We start from the raw sequence: 16,680 nt of genomic DNA, 5'->3' as shown, positions 1-16,680 counted from the left end.
GCCCTCCTGCCATCTTTCTCTGGCACCCTCTAATTTATCCGCTCGCCCTGCTCTGGCGAGCAGCGGCGGCGGCGGCGGCCCGCTCCCCTCGTCCTTACTCGGACCCCGTAGTCTAGCTATCGCGCGGCGCGCAATAACTACCCCCGTGACTCTCGAAGCGTGACTCTGAAGCGTTCTTTCTTTTTATCTTACTCCCCGCCGCCGTGTTCCCTCTTTCTCGCCGCCAGCGTCCCGCGCCCTTCGGCTCCTCCTCTACGCCATATGAGATCGTACGTCCGTGAGGTGTGTGCGTTTACGTTGACGCGTCTGCGAACGAGCCTCTCCACGTACGTGTGACCTGCGGTTTCTCCGACGTTTTCCTACCCTTAGTAGCGCGAGTACAGTCCATCCGCTCGCCGTGCCTCGTCACTCGCCGCGAAAAAACGTATCGCAGGACACGAGGCTGCTTCCGCGCCGTTCTCTCTCTCTAATGCGAGCGCCGGGCGCATTGTCAGTGCGCGCCGACGCTCTAACGACACGCGCGCGAGTCGAAATTCCGACGCGACGCGTCGAGCACGGGTTATCTTATGGACTCCGCTCGGCCGAATATCAACTCTTTCCTCCTCCTGACTTCAACGTCGCGTGGATTCCTACTTGAAACGAAAACGAGAACCGCGCGTATCAACTTCCCCTCGATGATTAATTATTATCAACTTGTGACGAGTGATTGGCAATCAGTTACGGTGACTCGAGAAAAGTAACGGTGCTTATCGCGCAGGAACGCTTTACGTTTGCGTGGCTGACCGGTAAAAAGAGCGAAGAGCAAAAAGAAGAGGAAAAGCTGCGTGACAGACTAAAGCGGACATGTAGTGGTGAAAGGGGAAAGAGGAAGAGAGACGAAGACAGGAAGAGGGGGTGTGGGAAGGACCTTCGTGGGAGAGGGCGACTCCGCGAAGGGTGGGCCGTCCAAGTGTCTTGTCTCCTATCATCCTGTCGTCCAGGGTATCGCTTACGAATGTCGCGCGATCGAGCGATCCGTCTGCGATCCACGACGACGCGCGAAGACGTCCTGGCGACGGCCGCGCTTCGATTACCGACGATCCGCGCCTAAGCAACTCCGCGCCGTGTGCAACGTATCTGTGTGTCGTCTTGATATGCGATTGTCGGAGGTAGATAGCCACCGAAACGCGTCGCGGGCACCCTACAACCGTCGGCCGCTCGACGTTCGGTGCTTTCGAACATAAACGAATACCGAAGCGTTGACGCCGCGCGGCTTGCATCGGAAACGAAACCCCCCAGCTTTATTCAAAGGAATCGTGCCGGGCTAGCTAAGCTAGCCGCGAAAGAAAGAAGTGCCGCAGCGAGAAATCTCCCCGGACGCGCCGGCTCGAAGAATGTCCGGCGAGACGGAGATAGAAGTGTCAGTTGTGTCGGAGGAGGACCTGGAACTCGAGGGATCTAGGAGCAGCTCGACGCCGGCGGAGCTGCTGCTGCAAGAGAAAAACGGCAAGTCCGGCTGCGGTCTGAGCAACCACCACCACTCGTTTAGCTTCGACACGGTGAGCAAGCCGGCGCTCAGGCCTGCCTGCAATCCGCAATACACGTCCTTCAGCATCTCGAGCATCCTCGGCAGACCGGAGTCGCCGCCCGTCGACTCGACAACTTCCACGGGCTCCGGCGAGAGACAATCATCGGACGTCGATAGAACGTCGCCGCTACCACCGGCGAATTCGCAAAACTCGCAGAGGATTCCGCCGTCGTGCGGCAGCCCCGGAAGAATATCGTCCTCGCCCACTTCATTGAGACTATCCGGCGGTCAACGGAGCGGCCTATCCGCGGCAAGTCATCCCGGACTCGAGCCTAGAGCGAATTCCGCGGGTATCGGTATCGGATGTGCTACCAGTGCTACTAGTCCGGCCGCGACCTTTTCCCCGCCCGGCGACGCTTCCGCCAACCCCCTACTAGGACACCAGGCTTCGGCGGATCTCGCGATGCTATCAAGGTACATACTCAAGCCTCGACGATTCAACGATAAAACTACCTACTCGAGATATTTTTCTAAAGTCAAATTACGAACAAATAGAATCGTTATAAAATACTGCATTGTTGAAAATTGCGAACACGTCAGTGCCAAGTTACGTGATTGATATCGCTAACAAATCGTTTTCTTATTTTCGAGCCAAATACGAGATTAATGTGACGTCGATAAATTTTGCACGTGTCGTTTTGTGAACTAATGCGCAAATAATATACACAGAACGTATCAGGTGTCTCGCAATTTCATTCGAACATAGTTTCTTTTAACAAGCTCATTCTCCACTGCGGAAAAGAATTGCACACGTTCGTCTATCGCTTCAATTTTCAACAATGCATATTTTAATATTAATACCTCTTCAATTCCCGCCGGCGGAAAGAGGCAAAGTGCGCTCGAGCTTAAATGGAGAATAAATTCCTCCTGTTTTTTTAATGCTTGTTTGAGCTTCTCGACTCGTTGGTTCTCTTCGCTTTTAATCGGTTATTGAAACCTCAAAAGCTATTGACGCATTGAAAATTGTCGGAGCGATCAGTCTTCCTCTAATTTCAAACGGTCGCAAGATTTTCACGATATCCAAAATATATTAATGCGATACGATCGCGTGAGGCGGTCTCTTTCTAAATTTATTCTTAAAATTTTATCGTCGGCAGCTCGGCATTACTTCCGCGAGGAAAATCTCATTCTCACGTACGCTTTCTTATGCATGTCATAAAAAACGAAGCGATTTTACGCTAATGTAATACTTTTTGAATCGCAAGTATACCACGCACCGCAAACACGTGCACGGCTTACGTTATTTGTTCGCGTACGCGATGGACACAATATCGCCGCATTAAACGCAGTCGGATGCGGCAATGCGACCTTCGATTTTATAGGTTGGTGCCACCAAAATAGCTAACCGAAATTTGAACCTTTGTACTGATCAACGATCGCCATTCATTTCACCGCGCAGAACGGTACATCAGTCACCAAAGTAAAACATAGAATATATCGATTTGCATTTATATATAATTCAGTTTGTGTTTGTAGCGCGCGATTATGACGAAATGTTTGTAGCAATCGCAAAAAAAAGAAAAAGAAAAAAAAAAAAAAGTAATAGAAACGAGAGGACGAGTTCCTTTGCATAATTCAATGATTTAAACGCCATCGTTTAACGGCTAATTCAACGCCACGGCCATTTAATATTAATACAAAAGTGTCGGCAAATGGAGTTGCTAATACTTGCTAATGATTAATTAATTCGTAGTAACATCGTCGTTATTCATATTCACCGCTCGCGTAATTGGCGGAATTGTTGAATAAATTAAGACCGCACCCTCTCTCAGGCAATTAGAAACTCCGCTGCGCGTTAGCGTTTCCACGATAAAAACACGCATTTGCAAAGCTTTAGCCCGGAAGATTCGACAACACCATCGCAATGGATTAATTATATTCGACTATTCACCGCCGTTATTCGCATAATTTTATGCAAACCCATTCACGAGCTCATTCACGATTTTGAATTTGTGATATGTGAATTGTACTAACCGAATTACGTGCGTTAATATGCGGTTTGATAAAAATCGAGGAAACATTAATTTCCATGACACGGTAGCGTTACAATTATTATTTAAAAAAACTCGTAAAGTTAAAGAGAAAATTGTATTTTTATCACGGTAATTAAAAAATTATATTATAGCCTCCTCACTTTCAATTATAATTAATTCGGGAAGCTAATTTTTCCTAAATTGTAACAGATATACTTAATTTCTCGCCGACTTTTCGTTTTATTAATTTATTAAGACTCGCTCTTGTCGCTCGATATTAAGAGTTATGAAAACCGCAGGCGACGCTAAGTTTTCCCGACGTCTCCAGCCGACGGAAAAATTGACTCTAAATTGTTGAAACAAGCTCGAAAAGTATCTTCCGATCGAACAGCGTGTTCGACGACCCAATGTCCGTGCCCGTCAGCTTGGATTACCGGGAGGCGAAGGGACGTGCCGGGATTTTCGCGGACCGAAGATCTCCGGAGGCGTGAGCCTCGCCCGGATCAAGACACGACATCTCGGGGGTGGTGAAACAGTAAGGGGTAGCGGCAACGAGCGGGCACGCGCGTGCGGTGAGGATTATATTATGTGGGAATGGACCGGCGAGGGGACCGTAATGGGCCTATTAGGCTGTCTCATTTAATAACAACCGTAGCAACAACACCACCCTCTTACATTACTTACGTTATTTAGAAGGACCCCCGCGCGTTATCGGATACATCTGCGAGGCATCCGCGCGCCGCGAGGGGCAGGGAAAAGATTCGAGGGTTCGAGATGATTTTATCAGATTTACACCCCCTCCTCGATTGACGACCGACGTCCTTCTAGTGCCCCCCTCGATCCCATTCCGCGCTCTCTCGCTATGCTTGGGTGCCGGCGCGGCGGCAACGATTGCTTGTTTTCCACCCGTTTACCATTTGATTAAGTTCCACTCGTATGCACCGCCGGGGCACACTCCATTAGACGAGGAAGGTCCCGTCGAGTGGCGCCCCGGTGCGCAAACGAACTTATTGCGGAGGATAAACAGTTAATTTTAATAAACCGATTTTCCTTTCTATCGAAAACGCGCGGCTAATTTTACTTTCACCGAAAAGCACGAATTTAGATACTTCAAAGACTACAAATCACTCTTGCAATCGGCAGAATCCCTCAAAGTGCATTTATAAATTAATTTTAAATTTGTGGACACTTGGTCTTTGTTAAACTTGTATCAAAAAATAGTTGAAATAAAATTGAACATAAATTCCATAAAAACTATGCGAAATAAATAATATATAGATTTTTTTTTCTCTTTAAATGACGCGAAAAAAGGCATAAATTACGGATAAATGCAACTTAACGCAAAACAAATATAATGATGAATATTCAAATAACGCACGACGAATATTCGCGCATCACAAAAGCACCGCGGAGGAGGCGCGTCTCGCTCGTAATAACCGCGCCGCGGCGATACGTAAAATTACAAAATGCATATATTTCGTTCGGATCCATTTACACGTTTAAATGCAATTCAACAAAAATTCGCGCGGCGGTATAGAATTACGCGATGATCGTGCGCTCGCGCCATTTTCACACGTACGCACACGGGCGCGGACGCGCCCGTATAGCTCGGGCATAATTTCGCAAGCGCGCTAATTAACGTCGCGGGCCAAAATTTGCCGCCGAAACGCGCAGGTCGGCGCACAGAGTAGGACGGCAAAAAATCAATTAGGCGCGGAGGCGCTTAATGGATGCGGATGAAACGCCGCGTGCAGTCCCAAGGTTAAGGAGCCTAAGATTCCCTCGAGAAACGGCTACCTATCCCATTTGCCGCGAGCGAGCAGCCCTTACGTCTCTTCCGGGAGGAAGCGCGCAAGTTCTAGTCCCAATTTATTATTAAATCGCCGTTCTACGCCACCCTGAGATTCTCGCTTGCCAAGGTCGGCGATGAGGGAGAAGTTAACGTCATGCGATCTCGGCGGTGCACTATCCATCCTTCATGCGCGTCTATATAATATATAACTCAACTGATCAAATAATAACGTTTCTTCGTAGACGAGGGTAAGTACGCGGCCAGGGATTTGCGCGCTGGATACACCCGGTGTACGTATACGCTTTATGAAATCGTAACAATCGCATCCGACTTCTCTCCCGAAGGTGCAACTTGGACCGAAGAAGCCGTCAGCAATTTTCAGAAACCCATGAATCTCATTAGCGACGCTATCTCGACGACAAGTTAATTAAAATCGCTTGCGCGAAACTTTTCAAGAAACCAGTACGTGCATTTTATCTCGAAAGATTACGTAGAGCGTGCGGAACAAATCGGATGAAGTAATTAAGTTTTATTGCAAGTATCGCATTGGGACGATGTACGAGCGAGACGATGCGACAACGCGCGAGCAAGACTATATTTTATTTTTTTTAAGTCTTTTAAAGATTATTAATTTATTTGCCGAGACGATAAAGAAATTGTTCCAAGATTTTATTGAGTTCTTATTAGATTTGTGCATTTTTTTAACATGACACTCAAGTTTGGCTTTATTGGGTATTTCCGTTAAAAGCGTTCCCTCCTTCTCTTCAACGACGTGTTTTACCGCTTGTATTGATTATTATTCTACCTCTGCTTGTGTGCCTAGTAAGTGCCATTCTCAAATATAAACTCTTTATGCCGTTAACGATCGCTCGTAACACGATACGTTTCGTCGTGTATCGTTACACCGAGGGTAGTTAGGAGCGCGGCGAAGAAAGAGAAGTCGATTGTGCTTGCTAGCGAAAGTGCGCCCAAAGCAGTTTGCAATCTGTATGCTCAACGTGCGATCATCACGCTGTGCCACACATTGAATCATAAAAAAAAAAAAATGGAGGATAAAGGAACAGCGATAATAAATTATCGAATATTAATAAGGAGAAATAAAGGGAAAAGAAGTAAACGGATATGATAAATATGGAGAACGTCAAAGAGCATTCTTCTTCTTTTTGTACATTGCAACTCGATTTTTATCTCTTATTCCTCGTACGTGTGTGCAATTGCAACACGATGAAATCTCTTGTTACGTTACATCGTGTCTTATAAAAGTGTCGTCGGGATGACCCAACAACGATTTATTGGCTTTCAAAGCGTTCGGCTAAATACGCTACTTGGCTTCATTACAGGTGTGTGATGCTTTTTTTTATAAAGGTGGACAAATAAAATTTTTAGTTGAACTTACGTGGACAAAAGATGGATAAACGTATGGCACTCAGAAAATAAAGAAATTGTATCGTGGGGTTACTGGTACCAAAAAAAAAATAATTATTGTAAATAATTTTCTTTATAAAGGTGGACAAATAAAATTTTTTATTGGACATACGTGGAAAAACGAATGTAACTTGATTAAAAAAAAAAAAATATCTTAATTTGGGAGTGCCAGCATCACACACCTTTGTGTCAGCCGTTGTCTTTTCGTGTACTTTTTTTTTTTTCTTTTTTTTATTAAGCTGCTTCCGTGACGAAGCAACGTCGAGGCGAAATCGGAGGGAATTGTATTCAGGCACAATTACGAATCGCGATTCTGCAGCCGCCGTCATCGCTCATCCCGTAGCATTTGTTCCCAACGTCGAAACATTCATATCGTTCGCGAATGGGCGATCATACACAATAGGCTTTATCGTATCTTCCTTTGAAACTTGTAGCGCGATTCCATCCTAATTAACGAATCATTCATCAGTGCTGTAATTAACGAGGCAGTCTCTGTCGCGGGATTATATCAGATGGATTCTCATTCTTCCGTTCGCGATTCCGCGCCCGCGGTAACAATTTTAAATGTAAGCCCCTCACGAAATCGCGGGCAAGTCGAGCAGAAAAAAAATTCGAAATATATAGGGTGTTCTTGTATATATGAAGGGTACTTAGTGGGTGAGTAGATCTCCTAGACAAGTATAAAAGTCCTCAAGAATTGGACGATGTACGAGCGAGACGATGCGACAACGCGTGCGGAGAGGCGACCGACAACGCGCGAGCGAGACGATGCATCAGTTCAATGCAACAATTGTTTAAGAGCTGAACTTTGTTTACAACAACAAGAACGGTACTTCGAAATAAAAAGAAATATCATTATTTCGTAAATTAAAAGAACAAAAAAAAAGAAAGAAAAAAATAATAAAACCATCGTTGTTATTGAAATTATATTAAATTAAATATGAAAATATTATGCATACGAAATCGAAAGACTGGACGAAGCACGAACCTGCGAGTTTAACGCTGTAGCCTCACTAGCGAAAGATCATCGATGGAAGAGAAATAAAAATGAAAAGCGAATTACGTTTCAATCACGAGTCAAGTGGGATCGCGGTGACCTAGAGATTCGAGAGAGCGCGTTGCCGAAAAAAGTCTTGGAGGGCCTAACGTAGAGAGAACTCGTAAACTCAGTCATCCACGTTGAGTGTTTCGCCTGAGACGCAAGACCGGCAGAATTAGGCAGTAAAAGGTGGTGGATCTCTCCGCCGAGAGAGATCCGAGTGTTTGGTGTTTATACCTGCTTCTTGAGGAGGGAAGGGTCCCTGAATGCTTACAAAACAGGCGGTTGTCAGATTTCCTTTATCTTTTCCGAAGCATTTGTGTGCGCCTCGGGCCGTCTCTCCTCTCCCGCTAGCCGCGCGAAGCCGTCTCGAGAGCGCCTCAATATCTCGTCTTGATGCCGGGAAAATCGTGGGGAACCGACGAAGGAGGCGCGCCGAAGATTGCGTGTCGCCGAGGAATTCTCTTAGGAAGGGTGTCTCTTAATTCCTGCTTTTCTCCGGATAGCCTCGTCGTTCTTATACCGTCGTGTCGCGGCTATCGCCCGGCGAAATTCCCTCTTGGTGACAAACGGTTGACACATGCGGAGTCCCGTCAACGGAGTGTTAACTTACGTAAAGAACGACTCGATCGATTCCGCGAGCGTGAAGAAGAACTAAACTCGGTAAAATCGCCTTTGGCTTAAGAGCGAGGGTTCGCGTATCGCAATATACTTTTCCGTGGATTCGCGTTCGAGTTGCAAAACGAGTCAAACCGATCGCGAGATTGTTTGCCGTATCAGATTAGTTAAACTTTAACTAAATACAATTAAACTTGTAATTGTGGATCGTAATTATATTTAACTATTGAAAAAAGAAATATCTATCGATAATACTGCATTCATAAATTCGCTTCCGTGTATTAAAAAAATATTCTAATAATCAATTATTCGACGTTAATCATTGTGATAACAAAAGACCTATTCAAATTAAAATTGTGGAGAGAAACTTTTCTTGTATTTGAACGTGAAATAAAGCTTCTAAAAATCGCTCGAGGGCCAGAGTGAAAATTGGGCGTTCTTTGTTTTTAATCGCTTCGAATTCTAAGAGCACTTTTAACATTCAATTATCCAACGTTCCAGTTAAGAGAAAAATCAGATTCAAATTGATCGACTCGTCCTTAATTAAAAGCAGAGCGGCGCTTTCGGATCCCAGAATTCGTGTGAGATTTATTAAAATTGGCTCGGTTAAAATCACCGATGTCTGAGCGGCCTCGCGACGGTTCGACATTTATTAATTTTAATTCCCGGGGAGTCCCAAAGTCCGCGTGCGCGTATCACGTCGCGTTTAAAAATTAAAAGCGAATGTGAAGAAAATAATAAAAAATTATAAAGCGACAACGTGTTGTTTTACAGATTAATAGCGAGTCGATACCCGGTCGGCATCGGCGGCCTGTTCTACCCGTCGACGCTGCAGCATCTCCACCAGCAGCAGCAGCAGCAGCATCAGCATCATTCCCGGCTGGCTGCCGCGGCCTCGTCCGCCCTGAGCAACGCCGTTCAGGTCGCCGGACAGTCGCCGGACATCGTCGACGCCGACGGTATTCGCGGCGTTTTGCTCGGCGGTGCCGGCTGGCCGTTTCCGTGGAGGCCAGCGCACGGCCTGCAAACGCTCGAGCATCCCTCGCCCAGTGACGTGGTCGGCACTCTTAGTCGCGTCAGTCCCGCGTCCGCGTCTTTCCCGCAGCGAGGTAAGTCCGATTCCCCGCCCCTCCCCCGCCCGGACAAATCGAGACGGCTTATTAAAGATAATTCGAGGGAACGCCCCCGCGCGCTCGCATAGCGATGCCAACGTGATTTCGTAGCGGCGATCTAATACAGAGGCTCTCGGTGAGCCGGTGAACGCAAAGCGTTTCCTTGGTTTTCTTTTAGATTTATTTATTTTTTTAGATTTTTTTAACGGGGGCAAAAAACCGAACGGTAGGGAAACGGGATACTCTAAATATAATTTCTACGCAATTTCTTCAATGAGAATACGGTAATAATTACTGCAATAATCGCATCATCTCGTTAGAGCTTCTAAGCCAAATACCCACCCGAAAAATAATTAATAAATGCTTTCAATTAATATAAATGATTGCGCTATTCTACTTTTTGCTTGGCAGAACTTGTCCTCAATTAAATTAACGCCAAAATCGTTTTCTCTCGAGCAAGGAACTTCTAGAAATATGTCAGACGCGCCAGATCGATATCTCGGGGCGATTGAGACGTGAAACGCTAACACGTATAGATCGCGAAGAAAAGACGAAGGAAAACGAGGGTTAACGCGCGGGCCACCACCGCAGATATACAGATATATTGTCTGCGTGGGCATTATAGACGTTCTCGCGTATCTATGTATATATCTCCGCGTATACAACTACGCGGTAAGGCTTCTACGGCTTCCTTCACGACAAACCAACGTCGATCGCCTTACTCGACGATCGTTTTGCTTCTGCCACCTTGCCTAAGCACTTAGGCAGTTACTATTCCTACCTACGAACGCCCTCGCGATCATTTCCTACCGCCGATTTAAAATGCTAATTTTTTTTAACGACAACGACGACAAAATTTTTTTTAATTAATACGAGAAAGCACAGAACGCGTGCTTCGCGGACATAATTACATAATTACATAATTACATAATAAACAATTAAATAATTCGAATATTAATTATCAATGTACTCACATTTATATCTTCCGGTTAGGTTAGGTTAGGTTGCTTTCCGTCCTTCCTGTCCTTCCTTCCTGTCCTTCCTTCCTGTCTTTCCTTCCTGTCCTTCCTTCCTGTCCTTCCTTCCTGTCCTTCGTGGCGGTATCCTGGATTCTCCTGACGCGTTGTGGCACTTTGAATCACTCGACACTACTTTACACTGATCTGTTCTTTGTCCTTTCTAATCACCGTCACTCGGGAGACGTACGACCGCAAGAATGACTGTAGATTATCGCCGCGATTAAAATCAAGAAGCGCGGACGAACGATTGTCTTATAGATTTGCACACCCGATATTCACAGCGTCGCTCTCACTTCCACCGAGTCCTCCCTCGCATCGTCCTCGGTCCCGGCACAGGAAACAGTCCACGATGTAGCGCGACGTCCAAGAGTCAGTTTTTGGTTCTTCGATCATCTCTCGTTGACGGGATAAGCGATACTGATATTCTGCGTTGAACGGCGAAATGAGACGGGTCGCAACATGTCCAACACCGCGTTTCAGATGTTTTTCGCGCACTTTGTCTTTCTCGGGTTCCTTGAAAATCACTCGCGCACTTTGTCTTTTTCATGTTGAGTCTTGGCCGCGACGACGAAGACGGGAGAGGCGCGGATCTCTCTGTCTGACCGTGACGTTAACCGAAACCTGCCGAAGGAAAATTCATGATGGGTGCCGGTCGAAAATACCCGAGAAATACGCGCCGCAATTCACGCCGGACGCTGTGCTCGCTGCGACTATCGCACCCGCTGCCGTAACCTTGTCGTTCCGATTCACTTTTTCGACGCACGAAATCGAGCACAAGACGACAAGTGGAACGACGCGGAAGGGCAGAATATGATTGTCCGTTCTTTACTCGACAAGGTCGACACTTATGCGTATGCGGAATTGTCCTCCGTGCGACCGAAAATACGCGTAATTGCAGAGCGATTACGACACGACATCACGCCCGAGACTCTGCAATTGAACTGTTAGGCCCTTAGATAGAGAGAGACACTCGCACGAAAAGAGTGAGACGGCAATATGGTCCGATTGTCGCTGTCCTTCTCGCGCATACACATCGACTGTTTGTTTCCCCGCTGCCGTAATCTTGTCGTTCCGATACACTTTTTCGACGCACGAGACCGAGCACAAAACGACGAGTAGAACGATGCGGAAGGGCAGAATATGATTGTCCGTTCTTTACTCGACAAGATCGACACTTATGCGTACGCGGGACTGTCCTCCGTGCGACCGAAAATACGCGTAATTGCAGAGCGATTGCGACACGTCATCACGCCCGAGACTCTGCAATTGAACTGTTAGGCCCTTAGATAGAGAGAGGCGACCGCACGAAAAGAGTGAGACGGCAATATGGTCCGATTGTCGCTGTCCTTCTCGCGCATACACATCGACTGTTTGTTTCCTCGCTGCCGTAACCTTGTCGTTCCGATACTTTTTCGACGCACGAGACCGAGCATAAGACGACGAGTAGAACGACGTGGGAGGACAGAATATGATTGTCCGTTCTTTAGTCGACGACGACGACACTTACGCGTACACGAGACTGTCCTCCGTGCGACCGAAAATACGCGTAATTGCAGAGCGATTGCGTCACGTCATCACGCCCGAGGCTCCACAATTGAACTGATCGTTAGGACCTTAGATAGAAAGAGACAACTGTATTAAAAAAATGAGACGGCAATAGTCCGATCGTCGCTATCCTTCTCGCGTGGAAATCTCGGAATCGCCGAGCTCGACGATGAGTTGATCCCGTTTGTTACGTATGTTTATGTGCTCAATGAGCTCGAGGTGTTTATTATTAGGAACGCATCCTTACGTCCGAGCCTCCGCAATTAGATTGAAATAACCGTGAGAATATTCGGTTCTTCGAGAAAAAGGGACAACCGTGCAGAAAGTGCAACAAGCAACGCGCAGTGTAAAACAATTTTTTTTTTTTTTTAGATACAAATATTTTTTTTTTTCAAGTGGATATAATTAAAATTATCGAGCGAGGAAAAAATGGAATGAAAAGGAAGACGTGCTTAAGGCTGCAACCCGACGGATTTTTAAATAAATCTTGTTTTAACGGTAATAATAATGATTCTCGCATTTTACGAATGGAAAAAAAAGGCTGAAAAGTATGTATTTTTAAAAATATGCAAGTCTCGATTATATTCCCGGTCTAACAAATATCAAATTATTGATTATAAAAAATGTATCGTATTTAGTTACGTTTCGGCTGACTTTTTGTCCGCGCCACAGCGATCATTTGTACAGAGGAAAAGATTAAACATTCCCCGCCGCGCAGTTTTGTCGCGAAAAAAGGAAAAAACAATTCGCATTCATCCGCGACGAGATCCGCGGACGGCGCGGATCATTACACGCCAATTAAAAGGCACGGTGATGAAGAAAATATTTGTGGGAGGGATGAATAAATCGCTCCGCGTTTTATTATTTCCTTCGTGTTATCGCGCGTCACAAAAGAGGCGCCGTATTACGGTATTTTATACAAATACGCGTGCATCGCAAATAATGTCATTGGATGATGCATCTAGACCGATAGCGGCGCTGGGAATTCAATACGCAGCAATTATGTCAAAATGGATTAATAAAATATTAATTAGCATTCTATTAATTGATTAAATATTCAATACGGATAGAGAAATGTATAATGGCGATTTATCGGAGCGAGCGTGAGAGAATTTGTAAATCCAAAGCGCTCCCGCCGGATTGATTGACGTATACGGATCACGTTTAAAAAGAATAGCGATTAACGCGTTTACCTTCCTCTCGTTAACGGTTTGATTATATCAATAAATATACACGCGCGATGTGTCTTTTATACCCCGCGCTACAAATATCATTATTCGTCATACGATATCGTGATTCCCCGATCCCCGCGAGTTTTGCGTTGTTAATCAGACTTATTCCGCGGTAGTTGCTTGTTAAGAACAATCTCGGTTAAGAGATAACGACCCCCGTAAATAAAAAGATCTTTGTTTCAGCAACTCTTGCAAAAGGGATAATTAACAGGAAAATATAACTCTGCGTGCAACTATCGATTCCGGGTAAAAAAGTATAGCTTTTCAGCGAGAATAAACGTATGGAAAGAAAAAGGAAAGGGACTGCGAAGTAATTATACTTTCTTTGTAAATCTTTACACGCGTAGTTAACTCTGGTTTTTGAAAGAACGATAACAGCGTTAATGAATAATCAATGACGAGGAGGAGAGAGTTTCTGGAGATTTTGGGAGAGCGAGGGTGCTGAAAGTATTGAGAAATAAATTAGATCTTGACAAATAAAAAATGTTAGGCGACAATATCGTGCAAAAATCAATGTATGTGTCTTCTCCTAGACGAGCTCGATGACGACAATGCCGACGACCGTCTGCACCGTACGAGAAGTCCGTCAAGCGGCGACGAAGGGCACGACGACCTCGGCGAGGGTGACGACTGTGCGGATGCCGATGGCGAGGGCGAGTCTACGTCTACGAGTCTTCACGGAACCTCGGTTGGAGGTGGTGGAGGCGGTGGAGGAGGTGGGAACGGCAACGGCAACAATAATCAGAACAGCGTGCAGGTTGGCGTGGACGGCCGCGAATCGAACAGCATAAAACGCAAGAAGAAGACTAGGACGGTGTTCTCCAGGTCACAAGTGTTCCAACTGGAGAGCACGTTCGACATGAAGCGCTACCTCTCGTCGTCGGAACGCGCCGGTCTCGCCGCCTCGCTCAGGCTTACGGAGACCCAGGTGAAAATATGGTTCCAGAACCGGCGGAACAAGTGGAAGCGACAGCTGGCCGCCGAACTGGAGGCGGCGAACATGGCACACGCCACTCAAAGGCTAGTCAGGGTGCCGATCTTGTACCACGAAGCGTCGGCCGGCACCGGCACTTCCGCCGGCGTATCGGTATCGGTGTCGGCACCGGGACCGCCGGGTCCTCCGGTGCCATCCTCGGTAGGGGCGACGTCCGCTCTGTCTCACTCGGTCGGCGTCGGGGTGGGCGTCGGCGTCGGCGTCGGCGTCGGCGTCGGGGTTGGCGTCGGCACCTCGTGCGCGCCTACCACGGCGCAGCCAATCTTCTACTCCCATCACCATCAGCATCACCATCACCACCCGGCGGCGGCCCACGTGCAGGCGCACAGTCTTCTGTCCCACCAGGTGCACCCGCAACCACCGCCACCGCCTCCGCCGCCACCCAACGGCCAACCACCGCGGACGTCCTCGCAATAACACCGTCCGACCACTTACGAGGGTAGCGTGCGGCTGCTGCGGGAGACTACGATCTTGAACAAGACCATCTCCGTCAACGACGCGACGGCGACGCCTTCTCGCCTGGACCGCGCCGTCTGGCTGATCAATGTTGACGAGTGAACGCATGGACGGTTATCGGGGCACGGGCCGCCGATCGTTCCGCGATGTCTCCTGATCGATCCCGCGATACCACGGACACGGCATGGCTGTCCCCTCGGCGGTAATTCGAGAACGTTGGAATTCGAAAATGCTTTTCTAATACGGACCCGTGACCGTGGGCGGCAGGGATAAATGTGAGTATGCGCGAGAAACGTGGAGTTCCGATCTGCTATTACGTTTTACAGCCAATGACGTAGAAACGGAAACAAATTTATCTCCCACAATTTAATACTAAAATATTATTTTATTCCGAAGTGAATAGCGCGCTTTAGAGCGACGATTTGTTTCACAATAATATTTTTACTTATCTAAATTTCAGTATCGGATTATATTTTCATTACGGCAAGTTGTCGTTACAAATAAAACCGCGTTATGTTAAAAATGTATGACTACTTCACCAGTCGAAACTCCACGTTTTCGGGATACAAGCTTGTACTCATGTTTACTCGCATCTACCGGTATTGCGTAAAAAAAAAAAGTATGATCTCCCGCAGATAATTTCGTAAAATTATTTGTCACGCTTGACAAAAAGATTCTAAGTCAATTTTTTTCCTCGAAATAAATCACAGACGAAAACACGTTGAGAGTTAGCGCGATGTGTTCTAATAATTAAAACGTCATAAAAAAATAACGTTGTTATTACGTAACGATACGTTCAGCTGACGCGGGATATTCCTTTGCTTTAGTGTTTTTTCTCGATTCGTCCGCGAAGGAAAGACATTTGACTTACATCTTTTTTTCACCGGGCTGCTGAAATACTTGTGCTAGTCTGCGCGATTGTGCAGGGAATTAAACTGTGATTATACCTAATGATTTTGTGTCGCTTCCATGAGCCAAGGGTGACGAAAGCCGGTAACGAACTCGTACGGTTTCCCTTCCGGTTTCCTCGCCGACGTAATAACAGCTCGTCCCTCGTTGCTTTCAATTTACCTCTACATTGTAACGGAATGCAAAACTTCGTCGGCGACCGGCGGGCGGAAAATTAAGCTCCTCTCGCATTCGATATGTAGCTCGGGATTCTTGTAGATAGTGTACGTATATCGATGACATATATTGCCGGGACGATTTTCTTTTATCTCTCACGATTTTATTGCGCGCGGAGGAGGACGATTCGCACAGGTGCGAGAGTGGAATCTTATCAAGCCGTCCTTGACTGTGCGACGCCCTGATATTTTAATTATGGGACTGTGTCTTCTTTTTTTTTTTTCTTTTTTTTCCCCTGGTTGTTTCTTGTAAATAGATGGTGGACGACTTTTGTGCAAGATCGTGCATTCGCATTCGAAATTTTGTGCGCCGAGGGGTACGCACCGCGAAGCTGGTGACTCCGTTGATGTAATTCAGGGATTAAAACGTCGGTATAACTTGAGCGAGTTTAATTTTCGACACGGGAGGACCCGAGTGTCGCGTATGCAAGATCAGAGAAACCGATTTCCTCTTGTCCACGGAAATTTCAACTCGCTGCAATTGCGCTGGTACCAATACCTGTAACCAGGATTCGCTGTGGTTATAAAATTGGAACATATACACATGTGTATAACATATATGCCATACACGCAGCAAACGCACACACATACACATGCATATACATACATATGAACACACGTAAGACACAGGCAGGGTTCCTACGATATATTCCACCTGTTGTGATAAGTATCTAAACAAATAATTTTATTAAACAGAACGGTAGAGCTACAAAAAAAAAAAAAATTAATAAATTGTCGCCTCTTTCACATTATATATCCTATCTATAGACGTCAATTAAGAAGA

The 16,680-nt window shown here is 46.3% G+C and overlaps 1 protein-coding gene across 1 annotated transcript; it reads left to right on the top strand.

Moving 5' to 3' along the window:
• The first annotated feature begins 306 nt into the window (after nt 1-306).
• Nucleotides 307-15,074, top strand: Hmx (H6 family homeobox). The gene is made up of 3 exons (XM_070669726.1): nt 307-1,981; nt 9,189-9,523; nt 13,856-15,074. The coding sequence occupies exons 1-3, from the start codon at nt 1,374-1,376 to the stop codon at nt 14,731-14,733; spliced, it is 1,821 nt and encodes a 606-aa protein (XP_070525827.1). The 5' UTR covers nt 307-1,373; the 3' UTR covers nt 14,734-15,074.
• Nucleotides 15,075-16,680: the final 1,606 nt, after the last annotated feature.

This window comes from Cardiocondyla obscurior, linkage group LG19, assembly GCF_019399895.1.
Source record: "Cardiocondyla obscurior isolate alpha-2009 linkage group LG19, Cobs3.1, whole genome shotgun sequence".
Taxonomy (NCBI): Eukaryota; Metazoa; Arthropoda; class Insecta; order Hymenoptera; family Formicidae; genus Cardiocondyla; species Cardiocondyla obscurior.
This window is presented reverse-complemented; position numbering and strand designations above follow the sequence as displayed.